The sequence below is a fragment of the Pelophylax lessonae genome, assembly GCF_965119305.1.
Source record: "Pelophylax lessonae genome assembly, chromosome: 12".
Taxonomy (NCBI): Eukaryota; Metazoa; Chordata; class Amphibia; order Anura; family Ranidae; genus Pelophylax; species Pelophylax lessonae.
In genome coordinates, this window is record NC_138779.1 from 200,885,536 (window position 1) to 200,897,923 (window position 12,388).

The 12,388-nt window shown below is 43.2% G+C and overlaps 1 protein-coding gene across 1 annotated transcript in view; it reads right to left on the reverse strand.

The window, feature by feature from the left end:
* Positions 1-6,961: 6,961 nt before the first annotated feature.
* Positions 6,962-12,388, reverse strand: part of LOC309568981 (uncharacterized protein) — a gene marked incomplete at both ends in the record, with an annotated part of 57,298 nt that continues 51,871 nt past the window's right edge. Inside the window, 2 exons of the mRNA XM_082274745.1 lie at positions 6,962-7,901; positions 9,776-9,794. Coding sequence (XP_082130871.1) covers positions 6,962-7,901; positions 9,776-9,794 — 959 coding nt within the window. The remainder of the gene's footprint in view (positions 7,902-9,775; positions 9,795-12,388) is intronic.

Below are 12,388 nucleotides of genomic sequence, written 5' to 3' on the forward strand. Positions count from 1 at the left end.
TATATATATATATATATATATATATATATATATTCTTTGCAGGGAGAGCATGGAGTACCTGGTGGTGCAGGAAAACCTGGTAGCACAGGGAATATATGTGAATTTATTAAATATATATATAAGACTAAAGAGGGATCTATGGGGACCCTGGCCTGCTCTAAAGGGGGATCTATGGGGGACCCTGGCCTTGTCTAAAGGGGGATCTATGGGGGACCCTGGCCTGGTCTGCTCTAAAGGGGGATCTATGGGGACCCTGGCCTGCTCTAAAGGGGGATCTATGGGGGACCCTGGCCTGGTCTGCTCTAAAGGGGGATCTATGGGGGACCCTGGCCTGCTCTAAAGGGGGATCTATGGGGACCCTGTTTTAAAGGGGATCTATGGGGGACCCTGGCCTGATCTAAAGGGGGATCTATGGGGGTGAAAAAGGGCAGAGCATGGGTGACCTTAAAATTATGCCCCCCCTGAAAAAAGTTCTGCGGATGTCCATTCCCTGTTCACACCTGAGCATTTTTCAGCTTGTAAAACGCTCATGTCTGAAGTCTCAAAACGCCCAACAAGCAAAATCCCATTTGTTTCAATGGCCCCTCTTCTGCCACAGACATACCTAAAGGATTCCTAGTGAAAAGAAGTAAAAATTCCTCACCGCTGACCTACTAAGTGTGGGATGAAGACAAGGACATAGTGCAGGCCTCCCCCCAGCATGAATGATGTAAACTGTTTCTGAGCAGAGGCCGGTTTCATGCAACACTGGAGACTCTCTTCCCCCGGCCAGCCCCAACCGAGCTGTCCCAGCTCCCCCTAACCGCCCCATGCTGGCCAGGTCAGGAACCCAGATTCGGCCAGTCAGTACAGAGTACCTGGAGCGGAGCTTCAGCCTGGAATTGGGGTCAGGAGGAGGCCGGGAAGAGGGAAAGTGGGAGGGGGTGCCAAGTCGCTGCACCATGGGCCTCTGGTTTGTACTTGCCCCCTGGGCCGAAAGTTGGCAGTCAGCCCCTGTATTTGTGTGAGGTCAGCGTCAAGGGGGTTCAGCAGTATTTTTCAGCAGTTCCATAGATAACCACCAGAGGGAGCAACAAAGTATGCATACGGCGTCCTATCATAATGGAAGCAGGCAAGATACAATAAAAGTAATTTTTAAGAATAAAATTTCAATGAAAATTTAAAACAAGCATTTTCTAAAAAAAAAAATGAACAATCAAAGTTTCCATCAAATTTTAATTTTTTTTGCAAGTATTTGTAATGGGATTTTTCACATGAATTTCTGATAGGAGTACACCCTGGGTGGGAAAGCCATATTGTTGAATTACCAGTATTGGCTATTAGCAGCACATGGACAAGTGTTACAGAAGGAAGTTTGTTCCAATGTAGGGACCTTTATGGGTATATTTATAAAACAGTGACTTTGGCACTCACCGATCATTCATTGCAGGTGAACCTTCCTGATGCATGTGCTTTTATTGAGAGCAATGCATGTGCTTTTATTCCCCCCCCCTTAACCATTTAAGCCCCGGAGGATTTGGCTGCTAAAAGACCAGGGGGTATTTTGCGATTCGGCACTGCGTGACTTTAACGGACAATTGCACGGTCGTGCGATGCTGTACCTAAACGTATTTGACGTCCTTTTTTTCCCACAAACAGAGCTTTCTTTTGGTGGTATTTGATCACCTGTGCGATTTTTTGATCACGCGCTATAAACAAAAAAAGAGAGTAAATTTTGCAAAAATAACAATATTTTTCACATTTTTTTGTATGAAATTCCCCCCCAAAAAAAAGTAAAAATCTAAATTTTTTAACATTTTCGGCCAATTTGTTTTATGCTACATATGTTTGGTAAAAAAAAATCGCAAAAAGAGTATTTTGATTGGTTTGCGCAAAAGTTATCGCGTTTACTAACAAAGGGAAAGATTTTTGTCATTTTTGTTGTTTTTTTTTTAACGCGTAATGGCGGCGATCTGCGATTTTATTTGCGGTACTGCGACATTGGGGCGGACAGATCGGACCCTTGACTGACATTTTTGACACTTTTGGGGTTACCAGTGACATTTCTACAGTAATCAGTGCTATATATATGTACTGTTACTGTAAAATTACACTGGCAGTGAAGGGGCTAACTTTATTTTAGAGGGAGGGGCTGTGTATGTCCCTAGGGGCGTGATTCTAACTGTGATTGGCTGTGGCTTGAGCTGTAGGAACACTGATCAACGGTCCTACATAGTAGAACCGTATGATCAGTGTTTCTACACAGGGGAGAATGACAGGCAGCTTGTTTACACAAGCTGCCTGCCTTTCTCCCTCTCCCCCGACGATCGCAGAGTGACCGGCGGACATCGGGTCCGCCGGTCACACGCGCGGGGGGGTCCGTGACCGCGCGGGAGCGCGCCTCCGGCGGCGCGCGCTCGCTCCCCAGAGCCTCACAGGCTAGTGACGTTTATTTATTTTTATTTCATTAACGTCGGCAAGCGGTTAATGACCAGGCCATTTTTTGCGATTTGGCACTGCGTTATTTTGACTGACAATTGCACGGTCGTGCGACGCTTTACTGAAATAAAATTGATGTCTTCGGCAACCCCCCCCCCCCCCCACAAATAGAGCTTTCTTTTGGTGGTATTTGATCACCTCTGTTATTTATATATTTTTGTTGCACTATAAATAAAAAAAGAGCGACAATTCTGAAAAAAAAAAAAAAAAACATCTTTCACATTCTGCTATATAACATTCCCATTTTGGTGCTATTTGATCACCTGTGCGATTTTTATTTTTTTGCACCATAAACAAAAAAAGCGACAATGCTGAAAAAAAAAAAAAAACAATATTTTTTACTTTCTGCTATAAAACACATCCAATAAAAAAATGTTTTAAATAAAATGTTTCCATCAATTTAGGCCAATATGTTATCTGCCACATGAAGAAACGTAGAGCGTAGCCCATGCCCTGACAAAAAGTCCTCATCCCTGAATAATAATAAGAATTTGAAAGGATTTTCCAAATCAGTGGTCCGAAAAACCCACTGACTATGGGAAGGGGGACTATAGCGGACTTGTTGTCAACAGTATGTAGGTAAGCAGAAAGAAGCAAAATATAAAAATCACAAAATTTATTCAAAATGTATTAAAAGTCAACACATAAGACATCGTACAAATTCCATACAGAATAATTTACATATCATGGTAGTAGTAATCGGATGGGTGAATGCTTTGTTCTATGCATTTCGCGGGAATACTCCAGCTTCATCAGGAACTACAGCATTTGAAATTCACCCTTACAGAGCCATGATTACATTCAAACCTTGAAAATATTCATAAAAAGAGAAAAAATATCAATACATGATATAGTGGTAGGACAGACCTATCATCACAAAACATGCATTGCAACATGACCGTATATAAGTATATAACGAGAGATTAACACAAATAGATATAAAACATTATATGTTGACTGTTTTCCAAACTTAACGAATATTTTAACAAATATATAGTTTGTTTGGACCTCGGATTGCGTCTCCCGTCAGTGTGCCTCATGACTCCAAGCCCAAGAACCCCGAAAGGGCCAGATGGTCCCAGGGGGAAAAAAGAGGGCTATATAGTATGGGTTGGACCAGCCTTACATAGGTGCCACCAAAGCGGACAGTAGGTGGAGCTATAGGTCTGCAAGAAATATGTTGTATACGTTTAGACTGATATCACACAGCGGTGTTTAAGAAAAAACAGCCACATTATGCATCAAATATATCCTGGAGTCCAAAACTCAGAAAGTCCTAAGCCTTGAAATCAGAGGGTATATAATTAATGGTGCACATTGCCCCACTCCCATGGAGAGATATCATAGTGACTAAGAGGAAAGAGAAGTCTCTAAAAGCCATTCCAAGAGTGAAACAGTATAAAAGCAAAGCCACTCACTAAATAAGAGACCTAAGTCTCAGAAATATATGGCTATATAAAGGCTCCCATAGGGTATATTTATCCTATGTTATCTGCCACATATTTTTGGTTTAAAAAAAATCCTAATAAGTGTATATTGATTAGTTTGCGCAAAAGTTACCGCGTCTAGAAACTAGAGAATAAATTTATTATATTTTTATTTATTTATTTTTTCTACCAGTAATGCCAGTGATCAGCGATTTTTAGCAGGACTGCGACATTGTGGCAGACAGATTTGACCCCTGACTGACACTTTTGGGGGGACCAGTGACATTACTACAGTAATCAGTACAAAAAATATGCACTGTTACTGTACTAATGACACTGGCAGGGAAGGGGTTAACACCAGGGGCGATCAAATGGTTAAGTGTGTCCCTAGGGGGTGCTTTCTAACTCTGCGGGGGTCGGACTCAATAGATGAACACAGAGATATGTGTTCCTAAATAGTAGGAACACAGGATTCCTGTGTTCATCTGTGACAGAATGGAGGTCTGCCTTGTTCACATAGGCAGATGGCCGTTCTGTCTCTCTGGGGAGCGATTGCGGGTGGCCGGCGGATGCGACCCGCTGATTGGCTCCCTCACTGGCTATTGCACGAAGCGACTTACAGGTACATCGTTTCATGTAATAGAGCCAACCTGTCCCAGTATATGTACTGCTGGTGGTCGGCAAGTGGTTAAAGTACCGCAGTGCCGTATTGCAAAAAATGGTGTGGCCATGAAGGGGGGAAAAACTTTAGGAGGTCAAGTGGTTAGATCCAAGCATTTGGATTCCAGCTCTAGATATAATGTCATACTTTAGTAAATCATTTTCATAACTGGCTTATTGCACAAGTAGCTGAGGACGTGTAGTCATCTATAGTTCTAGTTGTCTTGGCTCGGTTGGCCTCCTCACTGAATGCTTTCTCAAGAGTAGACTGGATGGACCTCCAGAATGTCTCTTTGAATTCCCGACCCATGAAGACATAGAGGACTAGTAGAACTACTTCACTACTGTACTTAAGTACCGAAAGGCGGTATCTGTACTTCCACTTTTACTTCACTACATTTTTTCAATGGTTTCAATACTTCTACTCCGATATTTTTTTTTTGTGCTGCATAGTTACTCGTTACTATTATAAAAATTACCACTGCCAGAACAGTAGATGGCAGGTTTCATGAAGCTCAAAACATGTGTATTATCAGCGCATACGAAAATAAAAGCTATTGTATGTATAAATAAAAGCTGCATTTGAAATAATAAAAAACAATAGATTGTTCAAACTTTTGACTTCTTTCTTTAATAACTACATAACACAGTACTTGTACTTTTACTTTCAATACTTGAGTAGCAATTTTTTTTCAAAACTACTGGTACTTTTACTTTCAGTACTTGAAAGAGTGTATCAACGTGCCTTCATGAAATATTAAATTTCATGATACCAGAGAAAATTCATTTCAGCTAATGCCCACTTTCCAATGGAATGTGGTCCCTTGCAATTACATATTAAACACTTAACAGTTAGGCTCCGCATACAGATTACAGACACATTGATAAGTGTTACATATTAAACACATCTCAGTCATTCATCCTGAACACTTAACTTTTGCATATGGATTACAGACAACACCTGAACACATTGACAATTACTTACATATTAACACATCAGACAGCTGAACAGAGACGGAACGGCTTTTCCACAAACGCAATTTCAGACACACTACACCCCACATTTACAGCAATGTATAGGGAAAACAAAAGCCTTTTCATGTATTGTCTTAACTAGATATATTCTATTGTTAAACTGACCCATGGATTGTACACTAGTTTGAACTGGTTTTTCCCTCTCAAATTTCCCATAAATATGTGAGCCGAAATGGAATAAATCAGATGTACCTGCATGCAGCTTAAAGCGGAGTTCCAGCCATTTCACTCACCTGTCCAACGGTCCAGCGATGCGGCCGCCCGAAGCCTCGATCCTCTCCCTCGGCGCCGGCATCACTGCTGTGGGCACCCGGCTGTGACAGTTTGCGGCTTCACAGCCGGGTACCCACTGCGAATGCACGAGTCGCGCTGTGCGCTGTGATTGGCCGGCAATCTTCTGGGACCTCTGACATGTCCCAGAAGATTGCAGGGAGGGAGGGGCTGAGGAGAACTTCCGCTCAGGGCGCCGCGGCGCTCCGAGCGGAAGTGGGAGCGGGTACCTGTCAAAACTAGGTACCCGCTCCCCCCCCCCAAAAAATGACATGCCAAATGTGGCATGTCAGGGGGTTAGGGCGACCTAAAGCGGAAGTTCCACTTTTGGGTGGAACTCCGCTTTAAGTGCTATATGTGTTGCATCTCCTGGCCAGCAGACGGAAAATTCACTACACTGGGGAGTTAGAACTGAAGGGTCTTAGGTCCGGGACCTAAATACAAAATCATCTTGCAATTGCCTCCTGACGTAAATAAGCTAACAGTACTTGAGTAGCAATTTTTTTTAAAAAAACTACTTGCAATACTTAAGTACAAAAAATGTTGAATACTTTAGTACTTTTACTCAAGTCACTTTCTGATCGAGCACTTCCACTTCTACTCAAGTCACTTTTTCATCGAGCACTTGTACTTTTACTCAAGTATGGGTTTCGAGTACTTTATACAACTCTGCAAGCAGGTAAATATCACTGTGCCAACATGGAGCTTAACATAGGAGGTCAAGTGGTTAGATCCAAGCATTTGGATTCCAGATCTAGATGTAATGTCATACTATAGTAAATCATTTTCATAACTGGCTCATTGCACAAGTAGCTGAGGACGTGTAGTCATCTATAGTTCTAGTTGTCTTGGCTCGGTTGGCCTCCTCACTGAATGCTTTCTCAAGAGTAGACTGGATGGACCTCCAGAATGTCTCTTGGAAGTCCCGACCCATGAAGACATAGAGGATTGGATTGACACAACTATTTGCATAAGCCAAGCAGGTAGATATCACTGTGCCAACGTGGAGCTTAACATAGGAGGTCAAGTGGTTAGATCCAAGCATTTGGATTCCAGCTCTAGATGTAATGTCATATTTTAGTAAATCATTTTCATAACTGGCTCATTGCACAAGTAGCTGAGGACGTGTAGTCATCTATAGTTCTAGTTGTCTTGGCTCGGTTGGCCTCCTCACTGAATGCTTTCTCAAGAGTAGACTGGATGGACCTCCAGAATGTCTCTTTGAAGTCCCGACCCATGAAGACATAGAGGACTGGATTGACACAACTATTTGCATAAGCCAAGCAGGTAGATATCACTGTGCCAACATGGAGCGTAACATGGAGGTCAAAATCGACTGGTGCGAGGAGCATCCATATGGAAAAGAGGTGATAAGGAAACCAACAAATAAAGAAGGATGATATGACAGCTGCAATAACTTTTAAGGGCTTGGTAGATGTTGATGTACGATTTCTGTGGATGCGCCAAAAGATCACAGAGTAACACAAGAGGATGATCACAAATGGTATAAGAAAAAAGCCAATAAATCGTACAAATACTTGTCCTTTGTAGATAAAACTTACACCACTTTGGGGTATATAACAAATCAAAAGTGAAGTTAGGCCTGCAGAGTTTGTGTCTATACTGTAAGGTATGCTAAATATAAGAGACAGAATCCAAACTGCCACAACGACTTTCACCGCTAGTCTCACCGTGCGATGGTTCTGGCACCAAACAGGGAAAACGGTGGCGATGCATCGATCGATGCTGATGACGGTGAGTTGTAGGACACTGGCAGACAGGTTGATGAATAAAACAAGATGGTTAAGGTGGCACATGAAGGTTCCAAATGGCCACCGATAGCCAAGGGCCAAATATGTGATGGTTAAGGGTAAGGATAAGCTGAAGGTAAAATCGGCTACGGCTAAATTTAAAAGCCAAACGGAGTTGACCGTCTTCTTCATCCTGAAGGCAGCGAACCAGATGACCAGACCATTTCCTAATGTTCCCAACAGAGATATCAAAGAAAGAGCCACCATGTGAAAAATATAACTGACATACACAGAATAATATGAAGTCATGTTGTCAGGGATTAGATATAAAGTTCAGATGCCCTGCAAAAAATAAATAAATAAATAAATAAAATAACATATACAGTACATGTAATAAAAGCAAAGATTATAAACATAGGTATGTGCAGCCTATTGCATTAGTGCAGGAGTGTCAAACTCAATTTAATTGTGGGCCACATCAGCATTAGGGTTGTCCTCAAAGGGCCTGTTGTATCTGTAAGGCTATCTATCTACGCTGGTAGCTATGAGTACGCAGATTGCAGTGTTCAGGGTTGCACTGTGTACAGACTGCAGGGTTGAGGAGTGTATGACATACAGAGAGCAGGTTTTATTGGTGTGCTATGTACAGAATGCAGAGATAAGATGTACAGGGCATACAGAGCTCAGGAGTGTGCCCCACCCTCCAAAAAGCTTCCTCACATCTCATCTGCCTGTCTCTAGTACCTCCCAGCAGTGTGGGTGGCTCTGCGTGTGAGTGCATGCAGGGTAGGCAGGGATCTTAAAAAAGCCCTGGGTGCGAGGGCCACATGAAATGGCCTGGCGGGCCGGATTTGGCCCACGAGCCTTGTATTTGACACCTGTGCATTAGGGTGTGCACCCGAAAGTTCAAACACACGTGCCTTTCCCTGCAGCCTCAGCTGCACAGGGAAGTGAATAAATAGTAAGTGCTCTGTACTGAGCGGCTTCCTGTTTATTCACAAACTGAAGCATAGTAAACACAGTTTACAATGTTTCAGTTATGATTGAACACAGTGAGTATGTTCACTGTGTTCATTTAGAGAAGAAAGAGGCTGGTCAATGACATACATATTGATTAGCCCCTTTCCCCACTCATTCTGAAACATCAGTGGGAAGGGGGGGGGGGCAATACAGGGAAAGCCCAGGCACTATGGGCAATCTGCACTGCACAGAGTGATTAGGGAGTGCTCAGGCACACCTAGCACACCCCCTGCGCATGCCTATGATTATAAATAATTAAAAATCACTTTAAAAATGTTTACCCTGCTCACTCTGCACTGCACTAGAAACATTTACAGTAACATTTTGAAAGAAGGACAAGCAGAAATGATAGCATAGCCAACTAAACAAATTCACTTTATGTTTGTTTAGAAGGAAAACAAATCGGGAAAGGTATCTCGAAAGATCCCAAGGAGTCCTCTTAAATTTGAAGCCTCAGCACTGTACAAACACCAAGGCCCCGTTCACACTGGGGCGACGCTACTTCGCCGGGCGACCTCACAGGTCGCGGCGCGCTGCTCGCACACGCGTCCTCGGAGCGGCCGGCACGGACTTCATAACATTGAAGTCAATGCAGGTCGCTCCGGGTCGCCCCAAAGAAGCTCCGGACCCTTTTTCTAAGTCGGAGCAACTTGTGTCGCTCCTATTAGAACGGGTCCACAGCTTCTCTGTGGAAGGCGACCTACGGCGACCTGTCAGGCGACCAGGTCGCCTGACAGGTCGCCCCAGTGTGAACGGGGGCTACTTTTTTTTGTGGTGGCCAAACAAGTTCTAGCCAAAGCTTGGTGGTCATCTACCTCCTCATTAAAGTGATAGTAAACTTAATGTTGTGAAAAGTTGCTGGCAGGTAGGGTAAGAATGAGAGAAGAGACCCTCTAAGTCTCTTCTGTCATTGACAGAGATGTTCGTGGAGATCTGGGGTGAACCCAAGAACCCCCCCAGGAGCTGCCCCTGGATTAGGGTGTGCCCAGGCACACTTGGAACACCCCCTGCACACGCCTATGTGTGAATAATAGCACATTATGGCATAACCCACCTGGGGGACCCCCACAAAGAAGAAAATACAGCGGACTAAACTACAAATTTAACACAGGTGAAGAATAAATGGCATGGTACCTTTTGAATAGAAAGATATCTGTAACATTTAAGAACAAGTTAGATTCATTTCAATTAGTTTGGAACCCCTGGTTTGAACATTATTTACCTAGAACCATTTGCTCTTTTGAGTTAGTTTGATGACATTGCCTAGGTAAAGAGCAAACTCTGTCCCCTCTAGTGCTAGTGGAGTTATCATTCCCCTTCCCATCCTCTAACTAGTGTACCTTCCCAGTCTAACCCCTTTCCTTTCTTCACTTCTCTTAAATCGTTCCTTTTCTAATTGGCCATTACAGCACAATCAAGATGTTTTATGAGATTATGGAGGCAGGAGCTGACATTTGGCTATACCCACGACCATCACCGATATTGAGAGCTAGTGAATGTACATTACGAGAAAAATTCCAGCTGGCACGGCTTAGTGCTCCATTATGTGTGTGAGCTCTTGTCATTTGTGTGATAATAAAAGTTTTTACAGAGAGCACTAGATACATTATCTCACAAAAGTGAGTACACCCCTCACATTTTTGTAAGTTTTTTATTATATCTGTGACAACACTGAAGAAATGACACTTTGCTACAATGTAAAGTAGTGAGTGTACAGCTTGTATAACAGTGTAAATTTGCTGTCCCCTCAAAATAACTCAACACACAGCCATTAATGTCTAAACCGCTGGCAACAAAAGTGAGTACACCCCTAAGTGAAAATGTCCAAATTGGGCCCAAAGTGTCAATATTTGTGTGTGACCGCCATTAGTTTCCAGCATTGCCTTAACCCTCTTGGGCATTGAGTTTACCAGAGCTTCACGGGTTGCCACTGGAGTCCTCTTCCACTCCTCCATGATGACATCACGGAGCTGGTGGATGTTAGAGACCTTGCGCTCCTCCACCTTCCGTTTGAGGATGCCCCACAGATGCTCAATAGAGTTTAGGTTTGGAGACATACTTGACCAGTCCATCATCTTTACCCTCAGCTTCTTTAGCAAGGCAGTGGTCATCTTGGAGGTTTGTTTGGTGTCGTTATCATGTTGGAATACTGCCCTGCGGCCCAGTCTCCGAAGGAAGGGGATCATACTCTACTTCAGTATTATTACTACCCTATACTGTCAGAGCAGATAAACGGTACCCAGTTAACCGCTAATTTTAGCACCTCCCGGGAATCTGATATTCCCAAAGATGGGGTCTGATACTCCAGGGCCTGAAGCTCCAAAGATAAGATGGGGTCTGATATCCCAGGGTTTGGAACCCGTTTACAAAGCAGTACTGTGTGTGATAGTGAATTCTCCCTCCAAAACTTGTATATATTGCTGTATAGACATTTAACTGTATTTTTAGTCGATATAAGATTGCATGCCATTGTATAGATGTATGTGGAGATTGTATGTGATATTAAGCTGAGCCTGAAGGTATACACTTGCCCACCAAGGATAGTTAGAAAACCATGAGCCGGGTGTATATAAATCTGATTAGAAAGTAGCAGGAAACCACATACGTTGGGAAACTAGGTTTTCCAATAGAATCAAAATACTGACCTCACCACCCCTATATATATATATAAACCTTCAAACTCAGCTGATCTCACTTTGTATTCTGAGCTTAGATAATGGGAAATTCTCAAGGTAATCCCGAAAAAATGTATGTAACAGTACATGTTGGCATTTATGGTTCCTTCAATGAACTGTAGCTCCCCAGTGCCGGAAGCACTCATGAAGCCCCAGACCATGACACTCCCACCACCATGCTCGACTGTAGGCAAGACACACTTGTCTTTGTACTCCTCACCTGGTTGCCGCCACACACGTTTGACAACATCTGAACCAAAAAAAAGTTTATCTTGGTCTCATCAGACCACAGGACATGGTTCCAGGAATCCATGTCCTTAGTCTTCTTGTCTTCAGCAAACTGTTTGCTTTCTTGTGCATTATCTTTAGAAGAGGCTTCCTTTTAGGATGACAGATAAATTTAATGCAGTGTGGTCTGAGCACTGACAGGCTGACCCCCCACCCCATTCAACCTCTGCAGCAATGCTGGCAGTACTTATACGTCTATTTCCCAAAGACAACCTCTGGATATGATGCTGTGCAAGTACACTCAACTCCTTTGGTCGACCATGGCATGAGGGGAACCTGTCCTGTTAAACTGCTGTATGGTCTTGGCCACCGTGCAGCAGCTCAGTTTCAGGGTCTTGGCAATCTCCTTTTAGCCTAGACCATCTTTATGTAGAGCAACAATTTATTTTTTTCAGATCCTCGGAGAGTTGTTTGCCATGAGATGCCATGTTGAACTTCCAGTGACCAGTATGAGAGAGTGAGAGCGATAACACCAAATTTAACACACCTGCTCCCCATTCACACCTGAGACCTTGTAACACTAACGAGTCGCATGACCCCGGGGAGGGAAAATAGCTAATTGAGCCCAATTTGGACATTTTGACTTAGGGGGTATACTCAGATTTGTTGCCAGCGGTTTAGACATTAATGGCTGTGTGTTAAGTTATTTTGAGGGGACAGCAAATTGACACTGCTATACAAGCTGTACACTCACTACTTTACATTGTAGCAAAGTGTCATTTCTTCAGTGTTGTCACATGAAAAGATAGAATAAAATATTTACAAGAAAGTGAGGGGTGTACTC